This window comes from Sus scrofa, chromosome 5 (assembly GCF_054392235.1).
Source record: "Sus scrofa isolate SSC_HxYL_T2T_F1_AM1 chromosome 5, Sscrofa_HxYL_maternal_Yorkshire_Landrace_v2.0, whole genome shotgun sequence".
In the NCBI taxonomy this organism is placed as follows: Eukaryota; Metazoa; Chordata; class Mammalia; order Artiodactyla; family Suidae; genus Sus; species Sus scrofa.
In genome coordinates this window covers 8968257-8990228 of record NC_139387.1, presented here as the reverse complement: position 1 = coordinate 8990228, position 21972 = coordinate 8968257, and the positions used below count along the sequence as shown (strand labels likewise).

General features: G+C 58.9%; 1 protein-coding gene across 4 annotated transcripts; it reads right to left on the bottom strand.

Moving 5' to 3' along the window:
* Positions 1 to 320: 320 nt before the first annotated feature.
* On the bottom strand, positions 321 to 21432 carry PDGFB (platelet derived growth factor subunit B). Of its 4 annotated transcripts, none has more exons than XM_084955251.1 (7): positions 20393 to 21432; positions 12153 to 12249; positions 9892 to 9993; positions 7841 to 8046; positions 6356 to 6497; positions 2302 to 2450; positions 321 to 1913 (listed from the first exon to the last, which is right to left on the bottom strand). In XM_084955251.1, exons 1-6 carry the CDS (start codon positions 20453 to 20455, stop codon positions 2326 to 2328), a joined length of 735 nt encoding a protein of 244 aa, XP_084811377.1. In that variant the 5' UTR covers positions 20456 to 21432; the 3' UTR covers positions 321 to 1913; positions 2302 to 2325. The 4 variants fall into 4 exon arrangements, with proteins under 4 accessions (XP_084811377.1, XP_084811378.1, XP_084811379.1 ...); XM_084955252.1 differs by having other exon boundaries at positions 9904 to 9993; XM_084955253.1 differs by lacking the exon at positions 20393 to 21432 and adding an exon at positions 12426 to 12607.
* Between the last annotated feature and the right edge of the window lie 540 nt (positions 21433 to 21972).

Below are 21972 nucleotides of genomic sequence, written 5' to 3'. Positions count from 1 at the left end.
AGACCCTCAGGCTGAAGAGACCCATCTCTCATCACTGCCAGTCACAGGCACAAGGCTGGGACATGGGGTCCACATCTCAGAATCTGCAGCGGGACCAAGCCGTGCAGAGTGGGCGGCATGGCCCTCGCCCACTCCCAGCCCGAGGCTTCCCTCAGAGCAGCGGGCTGGTGCGTGCGCACGCATGTGTGAGCGCGTGTGTGTGCACCCGAGCTCCCCAGAGCGAGAGGAACGCGTCGCAAGCAAGCTGTCAGCAGACGCTGCCAAGGCGGCAAGGGTAATTGCTACACGCAGTGCCAACAGACAGATCTCCGGCGGATTCATTTGGTTTTGTTTTGTGGTTATTTTTTTTTACAACTTTAAATACGGAATATAAATAAATTTTACATTTAAAAAATAAAAGGAAAGCCCCCAAAAATATAATCACCAACTTTACAAACTGAAGGAAGCAGAGTTGGGGGAGAAGGGGGGGGGAAAGTGCAGTAGCGGGTGGGAGCTCAGGCCCTACCCCTAGGGGGCCCTGGGCATCTCCTCCCTTTTCTCCCCCACTCCCAGCCCTAGCGCTGGTTTCCTGGGAGGAGCCACCAGAGATGGAAGCAAAAGGATCTAGGATGAGGGGCGTGTGCAGGGGGGCGGAGCAGAGGCTGCCTCTCGGGTTTTTCACACCTGCCTGCAAGGGAGACTGTGTGAGCTGAGGACTTGGGGAAGTGGAGCCCACGTGGACAAGTGTCACCTCCCCGCTTCTCACTAAGGGCTCACTCCTCTCTGACCACTCCAAGCCGTGGGCTTGGTCAGAGGCACAGCCAGTCCCTCTGACTTTGTGGAGGCTTTGTGTCAATTAGGAAAAGGATGCCTTTTCTCAAGACATTTTATCTCCATCTACCAAAAAGAAAATCGTCATCATAAATATACAGATTGGCCACGTCTACAGGGTGTGTGAACTGGGATCCCCGCAGGCAGTGCCCTTGTGCAGTGCACATCCTGAACAACCTCACACGGCAGACTTGGCTGGGCTGGGATACGATGGGCTAGCCCCCTGCTGCCCTGGCCCCTGGGCTTCTGTCCTAGAGAGCTGTGACTGCGGTTACCTGGGGCCTCAAGAAGGGATCCAAGAGCCCCTTGGTGGAGCAGATGAAAGGGCCAGGACAGGAGGAGACACGGGGTGGAGGTAGAGAGATGACACAGAGGAAAAAGTGAAGGGGGGATGGTGGTGGGAGGAGGCAGTGGATGCCCAGGTTGCCATCTACATCCACCTCTGAGGCAAACTTCATCTCTAACCTGTCTGAGAGGGCACTTGGCTGCCTGGCACTCCGGCCACACCCGCCCGGAAGAGTCCACATCTTCAAAGAATTCAAACGTATAAAATGAAAAGGAACCACTGTAAGCAGAGGTGACCAAGGAGAGATGACCGGGCCTGGCACTTGGGGAGAGGGTTTTCTCCAGTCTCTGCTCCCCCCGGGAGTCTCACTCAGCTGCAGGAGTACGAGTACCCTGGCCTGCCTGGGGGTGCTTCCTTCAGAGCTGGCTGGGGGTCCAGGGACCAGGCAGGCCATGCTGAGAGGTCCTCAGGCCCACGAGCAGGGTTCCAGGCCAGTCCACGGTGCCGCGGAGGGAAGCCCCATCCCCCAACAGCGACCCCATCCGTCTCTCTTGCACTCTCAGCCCATTTTCACCAGGTCAGTAGAGGAAGAGAGCGATGCAGTCCAGGTCCTTCGTTTCCTTCTCGAGCTTCTGGGCAAGACGCTGGAGGCCACTGAGGGAAGACCCACTGGTGGAAGGGTGGACGGACGTGTGGAGGGCGGGGGGAGCACCATTGGCCGTCCGAATCAGGCATCGAGACAGACGGACGAGGGGAACAATATTATCACTCCAAGGACCCCATGGGGGCGATACAGCAAATACCATATTAAATAACCCTGTAGGCCAAGCAGAGGGACACGGGGGTCAGAGACAGCCGAGGGCTTCCATCCCACGCTCACGCAACCCGGGGCAGGGAGCTGGGGTTGACCAGCTGTCCGCGATGCCCAGCCCTGCTGAGGGCTGGGAGATTTGACATTTAGACATCCTGACCCCTTAGGGCATGCGGGGACGCATCTGGGCTGGGGTCCTTGAAGCCCCCCGCCCAAGCTGCCTCACGGAAAATCTCCACGGATAACTGGGAAGAGGGGCGCAAGGCTTAGAGCCTGGATTTTGTATGGGAAAAGCACCCCCCACCCCGCCCCACACCCCTTCCCCAGCCCAAGCCACAGGCCAGGAAGAAGGAACACAGAGTGCTGGGCCTCAGTTTCCCCGCCAGGCTCTCACCTGCCCGCACTCTCCTGCGATGCCCTAGGCTCCGAGGGTCTCTTTCAGGGCCTTCTTGTCATGTGTGTGCTTGAACTTCCGGTGCTTCCCTTTTGGGGGCCGGCGGACTCGCACCGTCCGAATGGTCACCCGAGTTTGGGGTGTCTTGGCTGCTCGAGAGAAAAAGAGGTCCTGTTAGCAGGTGGATGAGCATTGGTGGGGGTGGGGGGTGGGGGTCTAACCTTCTTGACCAACGCCTGCCACAGACCTCCCCAGATCTGGGGCCGAACCGCCTGGGTTTGAATCCCAGCCCCACCGCTCACCAGCTACACCTTCGGGACAATTAGGGAACTATTCGGTGCCTCTGCATCCCCATCTGTGACAGGGGGATAACAGACCGCGCCCCTCACAGGACTGGTGGGAAGAGTAACTGACAGTACACAGGCAGACCCAGCGAGGAGCAGATGAACTATGACTTCAAGTTCTTTGTCATTAGCCCCTAGGATAGGCCCCTTATTTCCAAGCCGCTTGAACCTGGCCTGGCCTGGGATCTGTTAACCAATTTAAGGAGGCAGACCGGGGCTGGCCAGTTCCAGGCATGAGCCTTAAGGAGGCCTGGCAGCTCCCACCTCTGCACCTTGGGGAGCCCGGTGCCTCCACATAAAAAGCCCGTTGGGGAGGCCACGTGGGGAGGAGAGACCCTAGACTATAGAGAGAGGGACAGAGGCCCAGTTGTCCCAGGGCAGCCTCCAGATGGCTGACTGCAATGGCAAGAGAGGCCGGCTGGACCACCCAGCTGAGCCCGGTCACCCCACAGACCAGAGAGCAGAGAAAACGGCTGTGGTCTTAAGCCACGAAAGTTCAGCCAAGACGTGACCAGCAAATAGCGGCTGCTCTCACTCACTCACTTCTTATTTCCTCGTCTTGACCGCTTCCTGAGGGTCCCTCCCACCATCTCTCTGCCCCTTCTGGTCACGGGATCAGGGAGCCTCTGTGCTGGGGCAGAACCCCCCTCCCCACGCCCCATTTTGCCTGTCCTTTCTCTCCATTGCGCCTGTCCCCTGCCTGGCCCTCGCCGCTCTGAGAGGCAGTACAGTAGGGCAGCCAGACCACCTCCTGGGTCCAAACTGGGCCCTCGCAGGTGTTACTCGCGTGCTTTGGGGAAAGCCACGGTACACTGCCTGTGGCTCGGTTTCCACTTCTTTAAAACTGAGAACAGCAGCCCTGGCCCCCTAAATTAGGAGACGACACATGGAAATCACCAGAAACCCTTAGCTAGCACTTTCCATGCACCTGGCAAAGTTCTAAGCTTATTTATCTTCACAGCGAGTACAGGTTTGTACATTTAACAGACAAGAAAACCGAGACAGAAAGTCCAGCATCCAAACCCAGGGATCTGTCCCTGGAGTCCAGGCTTTCAACCACCCGGCTATAAATCCTAGTACCTGCAAGTCTCGGTCAAGGTTAGCACTTATGTCTGTCTTCCTCCTGGGATCCCAGGGAGAGACCCTTGGCAATGAAAGTTTTCTCTATCGAGCTCAAGGCCTGCCTCTTTCTGGGAGATTTCTGAGTTCTCCCAAGCTCTTCGGGGGCCAACACCTGACTTCCCACCTCATAGACACAAGCTCCCATTGCTGCAAATGGGAAATTTAGGTTCTCAGGTGGTCTCAGATGCCCCCGAGGAAGGCTGCCTGGAAGGGCCATTAAAGGGCAGAGACAGGGCCATTGGCAGGACGCTGGGCTGGGCAAAGCCTGAGCAAGCTCAAGGTCATCACTCAGTTCATGAGTGACAGAGCAGAGATTTGAGCCCAGGAAACATCACACGTGCCACACCACCAGCTGCCAGAGGAACCGTCACCCAGGGCCAAAATGCTGAAACTAAAATGGCAAGACCTACATGACAAGTGGTTGAACATGCCTCCCAAGACACTAGTCGAGGAAATCACGTGAAACAAGGCAGGGCAAGAACCATGTTCTGGGAGTTCCCGTCGTGGCGCAGTGGTTAACGAATCCGACTAGGAACCATGAGGTTGCGGGTTCGGTCCCTGTCCTTGCTCAGTGGGTTAACGATCCGGCGTTGCCATGAGCTGTGGTGTAGGTTGCAGACGCGGCTCGGATCCAGCATTGCTGTGGCTGTGGTGTAGGCTGGTGGCTACAGCTCTGATTCAATCCCTAGCCTGGGAACCTCCATATGCCGCGGGAGTGGCCCAAGAAAAGGCAAAAAGACGTCTGCAACCTACACCACAGCTCACGGCAATGCCGGATCCTTAACCCACTGAGCAAGGGCAGGGACCGAACCCGCAACCTCATGGTATGGTTCCTAGTCGGATTCGTTAACCACTGCGCCACAGCAGGAATTCCTGCACAATCTTCTTAATGCTCATTTCATCTTATTTACTTAATGATTCTCATTTGATCCTTACTGCAAACATTCAAGGGAGAAAAGGCAGCAGGATACAGTCAAAAGAACCCAAAACTAGATATTACGAAACCTGGGTTCTAGGTTAGGCTTTGCCGCTGTGCAACCTTCATTAAGTCCCTTAGCCTCTCTGTGCTCCAGTAGCCGCATTACTAACACTGAAGGACTGACTTGCAAGATCATCTTTCTGGTCTGTTCTAGCTCTAAAATTTTTAAATCCTTTAAAAAAAAAAATTACAAGGCAAGTGCAGAGTCAGTGATGCTGTCAGGGTGAAAGAAAAGCCAAGAACAGAACTTCAGGTCACCTGGACCTGCCTGTGTGACCTTGAGCAAGACCTCAGCCTCTCTGGGCCTCAGGCACCTCCTCTGTAAAATGCAGAGGAGGCGACCGAACCAGATCATTTTTTTAAGTCCCTCTCAATTCTTTAAGTCAACCTATGCCCCTGAAATTGTGAATTAATGAAATCCAAGGACAGGAACAGAACTCCAGTTCCACTTATCCATCTGATGTTTGAACACTGTCTGTCACATCCCTGGTGCATGGTTGCCCCGCCTTTATTTGCACAGCAACAGGGAACTCACCACCTTGCAAGGCAGACAATTCCATCTTGGACCCCTGACTGGTCACTGGCTTTTGTGCGTATGAAGCTAAAATCTGCCTCTGGTGATTCTTTCCCACTAGTCCTAATTCTCATGGCTGCAAGGAATTAGTTTGACTTCTCATCTCCAGGACAGGCTGTCACATATCTGAAGACTGCATGCATGGGGCGTTCTCTTGTCCAGGCCGTGGTTCCTTCCACAGTTTCATGAACTCACTCAACAAGAGAGTTTAGTGAGGGGCTGATCTGTATGGGGTGGACAGCAGACTTCTAGGAGGAAGTGACTTTTTTTTTTTTTTTTTGTCTTTTTGCCATTTCTTGGGCTGCTCCCACGGCATACGGAGGTTCCCAGGCTCGGGGTCTAATCGGAGCTGTAGCCACCGGCCTATGCCAGAGCCACAGCAACGACAGATCCAAGCCGAGTCTGCGACTTATACCATAGCTCACGGCAACACCGGATCCGTTAACCCACTGAGCAAGGGCAGGGATCGAATCCGAAACCTCCTGGTTCCTAGTCGGATTTGTTAACCACTGCGCCACGACGGGAACTCCGGAAGTGACTTCTGACCGTAGACCCAAGAGAAGAGAAGGAGCTAGGCTTATGAGAAGCTAAGAGAAGCGAATTTCAACAACAGTGAGATGTGCAAAGGCCCTGAGGCAGAAACTCATTTGGCCAAAGAGGCCAACCTGGCCAGGGTGGCATAAGTGAAGGGGGTTAGTCAGCTGCAAGGCCAGAGGGCCAACGGGGTGCTACATCCTCACATAAGGCAGGGGAGGAATCTACACTGCAGCTGCGGTAATGCCGGATCCTTTAACCCACTGAGCGAGGCCAGGGACTGAACATGCATCCTCATGGTACTAATCAGATTCTTAACCCACTGAGCCATAACAGGAAATTCAGGGAGAGGACTCTAGATTGCTGTCAGTGATACGGAAAGTTCCAGGGACCATGCCTCATCCCTCACCCTCCCTGTCCCCACGTGTCCCTGGCAGCTACCGCAGGAGAAGGGGGCTGCGGGGCTGAACAATTAGAGGCAGACCCTGGATGAGTGGTTACCTCGCTGCTCCTGCGAACTCCCCGGGCTTCGAGTCACAGGTCGTGCCACCACCGTCTCACACTTGCAAGCCAGGTGGTCCTCCAAGGTCACCGTGGCCTTCTTAAAGGTTGGCTTCTTCCGCACAATCTCGATCTTTCTCACCTGGAGGACAGATCCACCAAAGTGCCTCTATAAGACCACAGGGACTGGGTCTGAGGGAGCCGCCTGCCTGCTCTACCCCCACCCTGCCCCCCACCATCCCCTGAGGTCATCTTTCCTCGAAAGCCCAGCAAGTGAGCCTCCAGGCAGACGCTTTGGCCCAAACAATGGCAGGACCTTGCCCTCTGCCCTTCTCGTAGCTTTTCCATCAAAACAAGCCCTCCCGACCTGGCCTCAGGCAGCCCCCCTCCAAGCCCCCAGAGAGGGAGAAAGGCATTTCCGGGTTGAGCTTGGGGCCCATGGTGTCCTCATTCCCGGAGCGCCAGCCAAGGTCAGGGCAGAGGCGGGAGATGCTTGTCTGGAAGGAAGTGCGGGAGGCTTTATCCAGGAGGGAGGCGGGAAGGGGGAGGTCAGCTGTCAGGTCTCCATCCAGAGAGCTGGCAGCGTTTGGGGACAGGAGATACCATGACAGTGGGTGCTGGGGCGGAGAAGGACATTGGTAATCTCGGGCACAGGGCCCAGACCTGGGATGACGGGCGGGTACGGGAAGAGGCTGAGGCTGGCCACAGAGGAGGGGGGCATGGCGAGGCCAGCCGAGCAGGGGGGCAACAGGAGGTTGGGTTCACCAAGAGGTACTGACCCCCCCCGGGGGGGGTGCACCCACCCCCCAGCAGCCTGGCCCGATGCGGTGTGTGGGCGAGGCTGGCCCGAGGGGCACAGAAACCTTTCCATGTGATTCAGAAGACAGCTGAGACTTCTCTGGGCCCTGCCCTGCCCCACGGGAGACTGGGAGCTCCCAGGATGGCCTCTCTTCTAAAAGTTCCCTTGAGTCAGAGTGCACACCCAGGCCTTGCAGAGAAACGGAGGAACTCAGCATGCTGACTCCGCAAGGGGCTGCCGCAGCCCTCTGTGCCCTCGCTGTTAAAGATTCACCTTCTCAAAGGGAGATGAGCGGGTTTTAAAGACGCTGGGGCGCCTAACCCAGCCCTTCTCTGTAAATGAAGAGAACCAAGGGCCCTGACTGAATAGGGCAGAGCTTCGGGGAAGGCAGCTGCCCAGAACATTCTGAGTTTCCAATATGTTTGGAGACCTGTCCGTTCAAGGGACACGTGGGGATTTTATCCCCATAAAGGAGGAGGCAGTATCCTTTCCACGTGGCGCCACGCCCAGCCCCGTCTGGGGGCCTGTCTGTGGCCTGTGATCACACCTGTCTGGAGGGAGCTTCCCAAGAGCCACCCTCTCTAGTCAGAGCTCCCAAACCCACCGGGAAGGCCCTTCAACGCCCCGCACCCCCAAGCCTGGTCACTGAGTTTTGTGCCCTCCTGGGCCGGCGGAGGCCTGCACACCTGGACGGGCCGCAGCTGCACCTGCGTGGGGCGGCACTGCACGTTGCGGTTGTTGCAGCAGCCAGAGCAGCGCTGCACCTCCACGCAGGGTGGCCACACCAGGAAGTTGGCGTTGGTGCGGTCTATGAGGCGCCTGGAGATCTCAAAAACCTCGGTGCGTGTCTTGCACTCAGCGATCACGGCTGGCTCGGCGACCGTCGGGGAACCTGGAGGGAGTGGGAACTCCGTCAGGGTTGGGAGTGGGGGGCCATCCAGAGCCGCACTGGCAGAGGGTCCAACCCCAACCCGCAATGAGAGGCAACCAGCCCTGGGACCTGGGCAGGCTGCTGATCAGCTGGAGGCCTCAGTGCCCTGTGTGCAAAATGGGGATGATACAATCCACACCCAAGAACCACCGGAAGGATCCAGTGAGATCACTCGAGAGCATGTAGTACATGTCAGCTTCCTCCTGCCAGCCCGCAACCATTTTATTCTATGATTTCACACATTTATGGGTTTGCCCAGCATGTGGCTTTACTTTCGCATTATCTCTTTTTTTTTTAGGGCTACACCCGCAGCATAGGGAGGTTCCCAGGCTAGGGGTATAATTGGGGCTGTAGCCTCTGGCCTACACCACAGCCACAGCAACACAGGATCCGAGCCGCATCTGCAGCTCATGGCAACATCAAATCCTCAACCCCCTGAGCAAGGCCAGGGCTCGAACCTGCGTCCTCATGGATGCTAGTCAGATTTGCTTCTGCCGAGCCAGATGAGCTACTTCTTGTAGCCACTCCTTCATTGCCATTTGCATTGTAATCTATTCTTACTTTGCTGCTTTTTTCAAGCTTGTCTCCTCATCTATGAAATGGGACAATAACACTGCCGGCACCGCATTTGCCAACGACTGAGTAAAGTGAGGGAAGCTGGGACTGAGGCATCAATGCTGGGGTGACGGCCACCTGTCATTATTCACATACAGAGAGACTGAGGCTCTGAGAGCTAAATTAGCTGCTCAACTTCAAGGAGCGAGGAGTGAAACTCAGACCACCCGACTCTTATGTGCACGGCCCCCAGCCATGGTCTACAGTGTTTTGGGGGCTGCAGGTGGGCAGAGAGGAGGAGGGGTTCGGAGTGGGCACTGCCTCCCTGAGAAGGCTTCTGGGGGACCCACTGGTCTGAATCATGCCTTGCTTCACTCCTGCTGTCCCAGGAACAGCTGTTGGCCACCGCAGAGACAGGCCGCCTGCCAGAGGCACTGTGTTCAAGCAAGAAGAGCCGCCTGGGAGCCCAGTCCCACCACTTGCTAGTTCTGCGACCTCAGCTGCTTCTTTACCCTCTCTGGGCCCCAGTTTTCTTTTCTTTTTTTTTTTTTTTTTGCTATTTCTTGGGCCGCTCCCGCGGCATATGGAGGTTCCTAGGCTAGGGGTCGAATCGGAGCTGCAGCCACCGGCCCACGGCCTAGGCCAGAGCCACAGCAACGCAGGATCCGAGCCGTGTCTGCAACCTACACCACAGCTCACGGCAACGCCGGATTGTTAACCCACTGAGCAAGGGCAGGGACTGAACCCGCAACCTCATGGTTCCTAGTCGGATTCGTTAACCACTGTGCCACGATGGGAACTCCTTTTTTTTTTTTTTTTTTTTTTTTTCCAGTTTTCAACTCTACAAAGTGGGGCTAATAATATCTACCTCCAAAGTTGAACGGGAAGGAACAAATGAGGTTTTAAAGGACTATATTTAGAAAACAGTATGTATTGGGGGAGGGGAGGAGAATGACTCAACTCCTTGATAGTGAATTTAAGGATGGTTATACTTTTTTGGGGGGCCACCCCCACAGCATGTGGAAACTCCCAGGCCAGGGATCGAACCCATGCCACAGCAGTGACCCAAGCCACAGCAGTGACAACGCCAGATCCTTAAGCCACTGGGCCACCAGGGAACCCCACTTACATTTTTTTAGCTCCGCTCAATCCTAAGTGTCAGGACGAAGGAGCTGGCCCACCAGCCTGGGTCTGGTCATACCCCCAATTCTCCCTCCCTGGATCCCACCTTTGAGGGGTCACCATGCTCACCCTCACTCTTACCCAGGCTCCTTCTCCCGCGGGATAAGCTCTCGAGCTCGCCTCCAGAATGGGACCGGGTCAAATTCAGGTCCAAGTCAGCCCCGTCTTCATCTGCAAGAGGAGGTCAGACACGTTCTGCAAACAGCTGGCTGGCTCGACCCTACGGTGGGAGCTCTGGGGGCGGTTCCGGAGAAGGGGGGAGGATGCCCCTCCCCGAGCACACCGCTCCAGAAAACAGTCGCCCCTTATGGCACCCTGCAAAGCTGAGGGTCCGAGCTCTGAGGAAGGGGGTCTCTCTAGGCACCCCCTGGGGCGGCCAGGGGGCTCAGAGGGTGGTGGAGCCCTGACCGCATCGCCCGGGGATCGTCAGCCCCACGCCGGGCCCTTCAGCCACATATTTGGACGGAACCCATGTCAATGGAGTTAAAAATAACCCATCCCCTTTGCTACTGTAAGAGAACCCTCCTTGGCCTCCAGGGCGGGGTGAGGACCCAGAGCTCTGAAGGCCGGTTTCCAGTGCCCCTCCGCCCAGCGTTCCCATAGGAAGTGCTGAATGGAGAAATTCCCAGAATTCCCAGGGGGGGACCAGCAGGCCCTGGACGCAGCCCCTCTGGAGCCCCGGACAATGGCCCAGTTGGGCGGGAGAGAGGGAGGGAAGGAGAGGGATGGGGGGCGGGAGGGGGGGGGCTGAAGGCAGAGAGAGGGGTGGGGAGCCAGGCCTGCTGGGGTCGGGGAGCCCCCACCCAACACGCTTCTAGGCCTCCATCTCTCTCCAGCCCCAAGGCTTTCACCGTGTTGGTCCCTCTCCCTCTAACCTCTGGCCCTGCTGTGTGTTCCTTCCCGGAAGCCGCCGCGGGAGGCGAGGCCCGGAGAGGACCTGAGCGCCAGCTGAATGGTGGGCAGACCCTTCTCTTTCTCTCTGATGGCCAAAGTGCCAGCAAAAAACCCACAGGGTGCTGAGGACAAGCCCCTGCCCCCTCCATCCAGCCCCTCCCGGGCCCTGCTGTCATCCCAGCCCTCTGGCCCTGCCCATGACAAAGCTCCCGCTCATCCGTGCAGGCTCCCAGGGGGTCCTGTTAGGAAGACACTGGGCTATAACTGGTGCCTGTCCGTCTAGTCTGCTGCTCCCACGTCAGCGTGTCTGTCTGTCCTTCTCACTCCCTTCCTTTCCCTCTGCCATCTCTGGAATGTCCCTGGTAGGGAGGAGATGGGGAAAAGATGGCTTTGTGGAAAGGTTAAGTTGATTAGGAAAAAATAGCCACATGGTTGCCTTGAAACAGGCCCGCTATTGAAAAGCTCATCTCGGAGATCCCGACCCCCACCCGGGGTAGGTCGGGGCTGCCCAGGGGTGGGGGCCAAGGGGCCTTGGAAAGAAACAGCAGAAAGGCTAAATTTGGAAGTTGCCCCATTGTGTTGACCAGGGCTGGCCAGTCGGGCATGGGGTGGGGGGTGTGGGAGACGTGGGGTGGGGGGGCCTGGTGAACAATAGGTGGGCCCAGCTGGGGCCCCCTCCCGCCTGCCTCGCCAGCCCCCGGCACAGGCCGGTTTGAAAGGGCCCGGGAATGCTTTTGAGAGGGAGCCAGGGGCCCAACGGCGAGAGGAAACAAAGGCAGGAAATGCTGGCCCCCGTAGATAGCAGTCTGGGCAAGGATTACAAAGTGACAAAGAGACAAAACCCCCGAGGGAAGGGGAGCTGGGGGTGCAGGGGGGGTGCCGACCAGGGCTCCAGGGAACAGGCCAGAGGTTAGAATAGAATGGAATTTGCTCTGAAGACAGCGTTTATAAATACATTCCCGACCCAGCCCGCCAGCCCCGCCACGTGTGTGCCACCAAGCACGTGCTCACGCGCTGAGTGCGCTCTCGGGCATGGGCAGGGCTGCCCACTGGTCCGGCCCAGGTGTCCCTGGGAGACCTTGGAGACTGGGCCTTCAGCCAGAGGGGCAGGGAGAGGGCTCCTCCGGCACCACCTCCCTGGCCGAGTCCACACCTGGATATACATGCGGCAGATGCCCTGGGCACCTCCCCTGCCCCCTCCTCTCGGCACTCCACCCTCCGCACCAAGCCAGAGCCACATGTGGGAGCTTCTCCTGCCACGCCCCACGTCCTAGGTAGCAACCCGTCCGCCTACTCAGCCCTGCCCTGGACAGGTGTGGCTGCCACAGGCCTCTGGTTCTCTGGATAGCAAGGAAAAGGCGATGCCCTGGCCATGCCCCTCTTGGCTCCCCAGGACCCAGCGGGGAACCGGGGCACCAAACGAGGATTCAATTTACCTACGGAGTCTCTGTGCAGCAGGCGCTGGAGGTCATCGAAGGAGCGGATTGAGTGGTCACTCAGCATCTCGTAGAGCTCCTCAGGAATGGGGTCCCCCTGCCAGGAAGACACGGGGCGTCGGGGTGGGGCCAGGTGAGCTGGGAGCAAGGGCTTTCCAGCCATGCTCCCCCTTTCCCCCAACATACACACTCCCTTCTATGAAAAGTTCGGGCCCCTAGGCCACAGGCAAACGGACAGCCGGGTGGGGGGTACAAAGGAGGCAGATTCCAGACCTGGCGATCAGGAGCACGAAGACCTGGGGCCAGAACCTGCCGAAGCCTCTAAGACCCAGCTCAGATCTGCAGGAAGCCCAGCTTGCTTTAAGTCAGCTTGAATCACATGTATCTGTCTCCCCATCACACGACCAGGTTCCAGGGGCCTCCAATAATCTGATTTCTCTGTGTCCCCTCCACACCTGAGAGCAAAAGGCAGCCAACATTTGTCACAGGAGATCTGATTATCCCCATCCGACAGATGGATAAACAGAGGCTCAAGTAAGTGACATTCTTTGCCAGAGTCCTAGAGCCGATATTGTACAGAGAACGCAGCAGAACCTGCGTTCAAAACCAAGTCGTTCTGATGGCGGAACCTGTGTCCCCAGCCTCCTAAGTACACAAAGTGTTCTTGGGTTTGTTTGGGGTTTTTTTGCTTTTCGGGTTTTTTAATTTATTTTTTTATTAAAGTGTAGTTGATTTCCAATGTTGTGCCAATATCTGCTGTACAGCAAAGTGACCCAATCATATATATATACACACTTTCCTTTTCTTATATTATTTTCCATCGTGGTCTATCCCAAGAGATTGGATATCGTTCCCTGTGCTATACGGCAGGACCTCATTGCTTATCCATTCTAAATCCAAGTGTTTAATAAACGCTTGAAGAGCTGGAGGGTCTCCGGAGGCCACATGCACTAGCGCTATCTATTTAGTCTCTCAACTCAGAGAAGGAGCGAAGGGAATCCTCAGATACGGCCGGGAAACCTGAAAGCTCACCCATGCCCCATGCCCAGCCAAACCCTATTTTTAGAGCCCCTCTGGCCTGGTACCAAAAACACTTGAAACTTAATAAGCACTTTAACAGGCCCCGTTCGGAGCCGGGCTTCCTCCAGGGAAATCGCAGGTCCCACAATAACATGAGAGCAGCTCTAATAGGAAGGTCATGGCCACGTCCCCCACGGTCCAGGGAGACCCGAGGGGCTGCTGCCAAGGGTCTTGAGAAAGATAGGAGGCCAGAGCAGAGGCTGCAAAGTGTAATCTAAGGACGAGAGCCCCCAGGCAGAGAACGTGCTTTAAGATCTGTTGCGCGTCCGAACTCACACCCGTGCAGACACAGGCACGTGCACACGTGCAAACACACGGAGGGCTCTGTCTTGGGGAAAGGAGCCCGGGCAAGGGTGTCAGCAGACCGGCCTCACTATGGCCTGACCCTGGGTCACCCAACTCGGTGCCTCGGTTTCCCCAGATTAAGAAGGGAGATGCTCTCGCTAGTACACCCAACGCTCCGGGGACTGGAGTAGTGAGAGGCTTAGCACAGGCCACCTTGGGGAAGGGACGCTGCCCTCTCCTGCCTGACGGTCCAGGGAGGTGATCTTGCCTCTTGGAGGGGCCCAGGGGTGCTTCCGGAAAGGTCTGTTAGGAGCCTGGTGACTGATCAGGATCTAGGCTCCCCCGAAGCTCCATTTCCTCACCAACCATCAACACCTCCGCCAGGGTCCCACTACGGCAGCTCTGGCCACCCATCGGCCCTGGAGCCAGAAGACCCAGGATGGAGCGTGACCATGACCGCTTCTAAAGCGAATTCCTTGAGACCCCTGAAGTCAGTTTCTTCATTTGGACGTGGAGCCCATAACCCTGCCTGGTGCCTAAAGCTGTCGGCAGGTGTGGGGGGGGGATGAAGGTCTAGCAGTACGCTTGGCTGAGAGTTGGGGTCCATGGCTGCACAGCTGGGGAGCCAGGGGCTGCATTGTGAAATGGGAGGGGGGGCACTGACTCAGCTGTCCCTCACTTTCCTCTCCCCCCGCCCCCGTGCCCATCTCCTCCAACCCCAGAAAGACCACGCCTTTGGTGGTCTCAAATGTGGACACAGGACCCAACCCACCGAACAGAAAGCCGGCAGCTGGTCTCCCATGAAGCCCAAGGCAGGCCACTCCTCCTGAGGGTTCCGTCCACCCCGGATGTGGGAGACCAGAGAGCTGGGTTCTACCTCGACTGCTACCACCCTTCCTGTGACCTCTGGCTGGCCACCACCCCTCTCTGGTCCTGGCTCTCATCTGTGAATCAAAGGGCTCAAAGACATTTGATTCTATTCCAGCTCTGCCTCGGAGTGGAAGGAGAAGCAGCAGAGGAAAGCCAAGGATGCGGTGCCCAGCCAGGTCGCTTAGGCTGCTTGTGGAGTAATGATTTAATTAACCCCTAGGAGAGGGGCCCAAAGGCCCAGGACCAAATGGCACACAGCACGCATGCCAAGACCTCCTTGCTCACTAGAGAGCTGGCTGCAGCCACCAGCCATGGCAGAGGAGGCAGACCGCCCCCAACCCCAATGAGTCTAGCAGTTGCCCCAGACTCAGCCCATGATGCAAAGGAGATGCGGTCTCAGGAAAACGAACACAGAACCTCCCAGCCTAGAGCCCAGGATAGAGACTGGGGAGGTGAGGGAAGCACACAGTTGGTGCTCAATAAATACTGGTAAAATGCATGAAAGACTTTCCCCCTCTCCCTGGGGTTCTCGCCTGTATGATTCTCCCACGTCCTTCACCAGGACCACCCCCCCACCCCCCCCCGACCCCCCGAGCACATGACCTCCTAAAGAGTCCGCTGTAGTCTTAGCAGAGAGGCCATTTCTCCACGTGCTCTTAGTAATTTGGCCCCTGGATGCCCAGAACGCACTGAGAGCCCCTGGGTTTGATATTAACACCACGGCTAACTTCTATGAAGCACTCCCTCTGAGCCAGACACTAAGCTAAATGCTGTACCAATCACCAATCCAAGAGGCTGGTACGGTTTTTATTCCCATCTTCCAGATGAGGAAGCTGAGGCTTAGAAAAATTAAATAAACAGCTACAGGTCTACAGGACTCAGAAGCGGCAGGACGGCAACGCTCTCCCAGGGCCATGGAGCTGCTTGGGCATCGTCCTCAGTTCCTGCCGGCTCCACACCCTGCGGGGGGGCATGAGCAGCAGTTCTCAAGCAGGGGCACATGGGCCCCCAGAGGACATGGGCCATGTCTGGAGGCATTTTTGGTGGTTACAACTGGAGAAGTGTGACTGGCATCTAGTGAGGGGGGGCCAGTGAGGCTGCTAAACACCCTTCTGGGCACAGGAGAGCCTGCCACACTGCACGAGTCTCTGGCCCCAAATGTCCAGAGTGCCAAGATGGAGAAGTTCTATGGGAGACAAACAAGCAAGGGCATCAGCTGCCCAGGTTCTTGGAGTAAATCTTTTAAACAACCTAAACCTCAGCTCCTTTATCTCTTACATGGGGCTACCTCGCCGGGGTTACTGGGAGGCTGAATTTCACCCAGCAGAGCAGCCGGCAGAGGATGGGTAGATAATGAGCCGGCCGTGCTGTGGTCACCATACATTTTCTTGGGGCAGCTCCTGGAGGGCAGCACGCATGCTCAGGGCCAGCAGTGCAGGACATTTTTGAGGCTGACAATGGGTGGGTGGAGAGCTGCCCACCCATGGGAGAGCATGTGGCTTTGCATTATCCCCCGTGCCGGGCCACAGGAAATAGCACCTGAGCCCCACACTGGCACTTTCCTGGGGCCACGTGAGCTGGTGGGTGGGTCCCTTCCGGGGCTGGGGGTGGCTGGCAGGTGGGGAAATTCAGCCTGTGGTCAGCTCCAGGATGCAATGCCCTGGGCAGGGGACTCACACGGGCACCTGCTTGGGGTCAGAGGCTCCTCATGGGTTTCCCGGGCACAGGTTCTGGAAGCCTCCTTAGGGTGGGCAGCTCTCCTCGGAGGTGGGAAAGGAGGCCTGGCCCTGAGGAAGCTGCCCCAGATCTCAGGCCTGGGGTTCCTGGTAGGGCGAGGGCGTGGCGAGAAGGCAGCTGGGGCACAGCCAGCCCTGGGAGCCAAGGCAAACAGCCTCCTCCCCACCCCACCCCCAACGCCAGCTGCCGAAGGTAGGAAGGGCACAGCCAGCCGAGGCCAGGTGAATTACCTGCGCCCAACCAGGCTGGCAGATTCAAGGGGCCTGGACCCCACCCTCTGCCTGGGCTCCGGAGCATACACAGATACACACTCCCCAGCCCGCCCGCCGTCCCGATGAGGGAGACGACACAGGCTCGGCCCGGCAAGCAGGGGCGTTGTCAGTGGCTGGCAGAAGGAGAAGCCAACAAGACCTCACAGCGCCCGCCTTCCTGAGTCTCAGGCCTGATTTAGATTTGATGCCAAAGCCCAGCCCTTTGAAGAAGCCTTCTCTGCTCAGACCACAGAAGCCTTTTAGAACCAGCCTCTCTCTCCCACCTAGCATTTCCCTGCCCTATTGCTCCTGGGACCTTTCACTCCCCCACCCCTATTCCTCTTAGCCCAACCCCCCACAGGGCCCCCACCTCTCCCTCAAACAAACAACAAAAAAAAACTGTTAGACCAGGAAGAGAGAGGCCGGTGCAGCAATTATAATCCTTGCAGCCATTGCAATCACCACCCCCAGGCCCCCTGGTCCCAACTCCCAGCTAGAATGTGGTCCAGGAATCTGCATTTTCAAGAGGCCAGGTCACTCTGCTGCCCTTGGGAATTCTGAGCTTATCCAACTTTCTCAGTTTGTTTGTTTGTTTTTTAATGGTGGTAGAAACTGAGCCCCAGCGCAAGATATATGGAAACTTGCAATCCCATTTTCCTTCTGTTTTGTCCCCTCTGTCCAGTCCAAGCTTGGCAGTCCAAGTCCCGTGGCAAGGAAAAGAAAGCCACGCTTGTCTCTCAAGACTGGGGGCAGTGGTGCAGGGGATTCCAACGAGGATGCCTGCTGGAGGGCAGCGTGGCCACGCTGGGCTGCCCTGGCTGACAACTGAATGAGGCCGTGTTTATGAAGCACTTAGCAAGCCCTAGACACATGTCTGCTCCTTCTCTCGCCCCCCGCCCCCGGATTCACTGTCCTTTCCACAAATATTTAGATTCTCCACCACGGGGCCAGGCACCGCTCTAAGCAGGGGAGATGGCGGTGACCAAGACAAAAGCTCTCTAGTGGAGTTTATATGCCGGTGAGGAAAAACAGATCATAAATGACTAAATAAATCAGAAAAGGAAAGTAATTATGCTGGGGGTGGGGTGGGGTGAGGGAAGACTCCGAGGGGGACTTAGGAGGCCCGGGGCCAGCACCTCTTCACCACTCCTGCTGTATGGGTCTCTCTCTCACACACATACTGTTCCTAGGTCTTGCACCAGAGCCTCCAAATCCTGTTTGATCTTAACCTTGCAGACACTTCTAGGGCTGGAAGATTCTAGCAAGTCGGTCTCCCACTACCTACAGCCACTAGCAAACCAGAAAGAAGCCGGCTGGTGAAGGTCTATGGGGCCCTTCACTCCTCGGCAGAAGGGTGCTGAAGCCAGAGGCATCACATGACAAAGAGACTCACCCTCCCGGAAGCCAGCTCAGCTGATGGAGAGGGGACCTCATGGGCCACAGCCAATCCTCGGCCAGGCCCCACCTCAGAGCTCCCCATCCCTCCTTCCCAGCTGCTGAGGCCTCCACCTGTGGCTCAGTCCAACCCCAAAGCCACCTCCACCAGCAAGCCCTCCTGGACCGGCTCCCATGTCGATAGATTTTCCCTCTAGGTCTCCTCCCTCAGAACCTCCTGAGGCTTACACAGGCTCTGCCAGAAAGTGCTTCATAAACTGCAAAACACTGCACAATTGTGGGTTCCTGAGGGCCCTGTGTTCAAGGATGCTGTGATTCAAGTGAGGAGAAAGGCACCAGCTTCCGTGCCATAGCTTCCCCACCAAACACATCCCAGTGGAGTTGTGGAAAAGCAGGAGGAGCTGCCGGATGAAGCTGGAGACGGTAAGGGCAGGCCTGGGAAAGCCTTATCCAGCTGTCATCCAGCCTCTCCAGCCCAGGCTGGGATCTGCAAAGAGGACAGAACAGTGTTCCCCCCCTTCCCCCCTCCCCCAGCCTTCTGGAGTCGGGATGTAGGGGTCCAGCCAGTCCCAGAGGTTCAAAGAAGAGCTTGTTTGAAGAGAAAGATGCTCTGGCCGTCGCAGCGACCCCAGTCACATCAACACCGTTTGGGGCCACATGAGGATGGTTTAAAAAAGCAATCACAGAGGGGTGATGCTTGCGGGGCGTCGAGCCGAGCTGACCTGACCAGGCAAAAGCAAGTGGGAGCTGGGGAGCCATGACCTGATGGGAGGGTGCCTGTTCCCATTCCCTCATAGCACCCAGGCAGGAAATGGGGTCGCTGCAGAGGTGACGAGATTCCAGGGCCCACGATGGGCCCACCTGTTGCGCGGGGGCGGGCACCTGGTGCAGGGGCGTAGAGGGGCCGTGCGTGCCTGTGAGCGTGCGTGGGTGTGCGCGCACGTGTGCTCAGGCTGCGTGTTCGGGGGCCGTGCGTGCGTGTGTTTGCGGTGCGCGCGCGTGTGCCCCGCTTGTGCACGGGCGTGGCGGCGGCGGGCGCGCGACCCGGCCGCGGTAGTGCGTGCCCGCTTTGCGCACCCGCCCGCCCGCCGGAGCGCAGCATCGCCTCTGGCCAAGAGTGTGCATGCGTGGGGTGAGTGAGCGAGTCCGGGGGCCGGGCGGGGTGGGCTGCGGAGAGCAGCGGCGGGGGCGCCGCCGTTCCCAGGACGCCCTGGCACCGGGCCCAGCCCCCAGGCCCGGCGGCGAGGCGAGGCGGCAGCTGGGGCCGGCCGGCGCCCCCCTCCCCAACAGCTGGCCGCGGCCTGGGGGGCTGCGGAGCGGAGAGGAGGGGGGCGTCGGGAGGGGCCTGCGGGCGGCCGGCCCGAGCCCTGCGTCCTCCCTCCTGGGTGCTTGGCCGCGGGGGGTGGCCGCGGAAGGGCGGGGCCCCAGGGCGGGCGGCCGGCGGCCCTCGAGGAGCCCCGAGAACAAAAGGAGACGGCGACGACTCCTCCGTGGTCAAAACAACCTGAGCTGGCGGCGGCCCAAGGCCCGGCCGCGGCCTCGGAGCTCTTCACCTTAACCCCTTCGCCGCCGCCTCCTTCCTGTGCGGAGCAGGAGGCAGAGAGGGACCGGCCCTCCCCGAGAGCAGGCGAGGGGCCGGCTCCCGGCCGCGGCGAAGCGGAGGCGGGACGGGACCCAGGCACCCCGCGTTCCCCGCTGCCCTCTTCTCCCGGGCACCTCGCGCCTCCTGCTGCCCCGCCCCCTTTCCCACCTGGATTCCGGGTAGACTTGCCAACTCACTGCTACGTGAGGCTGGGAGGGGTGCGGGGGACTCATCCGACCTGATAGCTCCCGCAGACGTTTTGCTACCCCACCTCCCCTGCTGTTAGGCTTTTACAGGCGGGCGCTCCGCGCCCTACAAGCGGGGGAGAGAGAGGTGCGTCCTCCCGCAGGGCGCGGGCGCGGGCGCAGGTATGGCGTGGCCTCAGACACACACGGCCCCGGGGGGCTGGATTTGCTCAGAGCTCCCACTTCTCCCCGAATCCCAAGTGCCCCAAACCTCTCTCGGCACCCACCGCGCCCAAGACACAAGCTGATCCTGCACCGTACTCTGGGGCCAGGCAAGACCTGCACGAGCCCGAGGGCACCCCCGCCGCGACCGGGAGCGCGAGCCAGGGTGGGACGCAAACCTCCGCCCAAGGTTGGCGTGGCTGCCACGGGTGCTTGAGCTCGCACCTCCCGGGCAAGCCAGCTCCTGGACAGGACCTAAGCTATAACCGAAGTGGGCTGGGGTGGACGCGCTGCCTCGGCACTACCCCACCCCTCTCCCTTGGGCTGGGAGAGGGCTTATTCTCGGGTTCCTAAGGGGTGGGGGCCAGGACAACACACACCCTCCCCTGATGCTTAGAAGCTCCGAGATCTGGGGTCGCCCCTGGGAAAGCAAGCTACCACTGCACTCTCCCCTTGGAACCTGGCACCTCCCAGACCTAGCGTCTCAGCCCTCGGAGGTCACCTAGCGCCCGGCGTCAGGCCCCGGGGCTGCACGGGTCCAAAGTTCACTGCAGCGAGAGGAGGGGGCGACCGGGGAATAGGGGCGGGGGTAATGAATGAAGCCAAGCCACCCCAGCCGCCGTCGCAACTCACCTCGGCGCTGACCAGACGCAGGTAGCAGCAGAGAGACAGGAAGAGCGCCCAGCAGCGATTCATGCCGACTCCGGGCCCGGCCCCGCGGGGCCCCGGACGCGTGGACCGAGCGCGCCGCCCCCGCGGCCAGGGTGGGGGGCGGGGGCTGGGGAGGGAGGTGGGCTCTGCTCGGATCTGCGGCGATCAGGCGTTCAGGCCGCTGCAGCCGCCGCCGCGGCTCACCCGCATGGCCCCCGGGCGCCGCCGCCCCCAGCCCGGGCTCCGTCGTTGGGGGTTGAGGAGAGCCTGGGAGCGGGACCAGGGTCCAAGGCCGCTACCTGGGCGGATCCCAAGCCCGAGCGAGCATCCACGGCCGGGGGGCTGCGTCGCGAACCAGCCGAGGCGTCTAGCCGTGTGGGGGCGCCCAGGGGACTCCAACCTCCAAGAGGAAAAAGAACACGGCAGTCGATGGTTCGTCTTCACTCGCTGGCTAAAGGCGTTTTCCTCTGCCCGCCGGCTTAGCTTTTTTGCAACATTTTCTGGAAAGGCCTCCGAAGTCGGAAAGCGCAGGGCTGGGCACCTCAAAGCCAAAGTCTCCCCCCAAAAACTTTTTCCAAAGTTGGCTTTGCAGCGGCGGCTCGAGTACCCGGGCAGGGAGAGGTGCAAACTCCCGCCCGGGCCGGGTGGGGGGGCCGGAGCGTGTGCGCCCTGGCTCGGGGCCCGGGCGGCGGGCACGGCTGCTCCGCGCGCGCTGCGTGCCCGCTGCGCGCTGGGCCCGGCCCGGCAGACAGGTGGACGCGGCGCGAGTCGGTCAGTCCGTCTGCCCGCCCGCTCGCCGTTCTGGGCGTCCTCTGCGGGCTGCGAGCTGCGGCTGCTTCCCTTGGCAATGAGGCTGGAGGGTGGGCTTTTTTTCCCCTTTTTTGCGCGTGTGTCTGTGTGTGCGCGCGCAAAATCTCTCTATCTCGGGAATGAAAGATGGGCGCTGGCGGCCAGAGGGGAGCCCTCAGGGAGGCAGTGGGGGAGGCTGGCTGCTCCCGGCGGCGTCTGGAGGAGAAGTTGCCACCCTTTCAGCTGTTTCGGCCTTTTATAAAGTGCGAGAGGTGGGTGGGTGGAGACAGCCTTTCCTCTTCTGGCCGAGAGTCTGCGGTGGGGGTGGGGGGGGGAGCTCCGGGAGGGCCTGAGGCTAGAGGATGGTTCCTGGGAAGGGAGAACTAGGGACAACCGAAGAAGAAGAACGCAGGGCCCCCTCAGCGCGGTGACTGTGGCCTGATTTCTTGCCCACATGGTTGGGGGCAGGGGTGTCTCCCAGGCCGCTGGCTTGGAGGCGTCCTCGTCTGCACCTCCAAGACCAGACATTTGCACCCTGGCACAGGCAGGGTGGTGAGGAACTCAGGCTCTGCAGATCCTGCTGTGGCTCTGAGCGGCTGGGTCACCTTGGACAAGTCACTTCCTTTCTGTCACTTTCCTTTCTCCTCCATCTCGCCTCCAAGTGGGGATAAGGTTATTGTGAGAACTTCATGCCAGAAAGGACAAAAAAGCACCCGGCCCCAGACCAGCTGCAAGGTGATCCCACAAACCCTGCAGCCCGCATCCTTCAGCTG

Excerpts from the sequence above, each read along its gene's own strand:
- PDGFB (XM_084955251.1), bottom strand. The coding sequence starts at position 20,455 with ATGAATCGCTGCTGGGCGCTCTTCCTGTCTCTCTGCTGCTACCTGCGT. Across the intron at positions 9,994-12,152 it reads GCTGCACAGAGACTCCGTAG|ATGAAGACGGGGCTGACTTG; the intron begins GTAAATTGAATC and ends CTCCTCTTGCAG. Across the intron at positions 8,047-9,891 it reads GAGCCTGGGTAAGAGTGAGG|GTTCCCCGACGGTCGCCGAG; the intron begins GTGAGCATGGTG and ends CACTCCCTCCAG.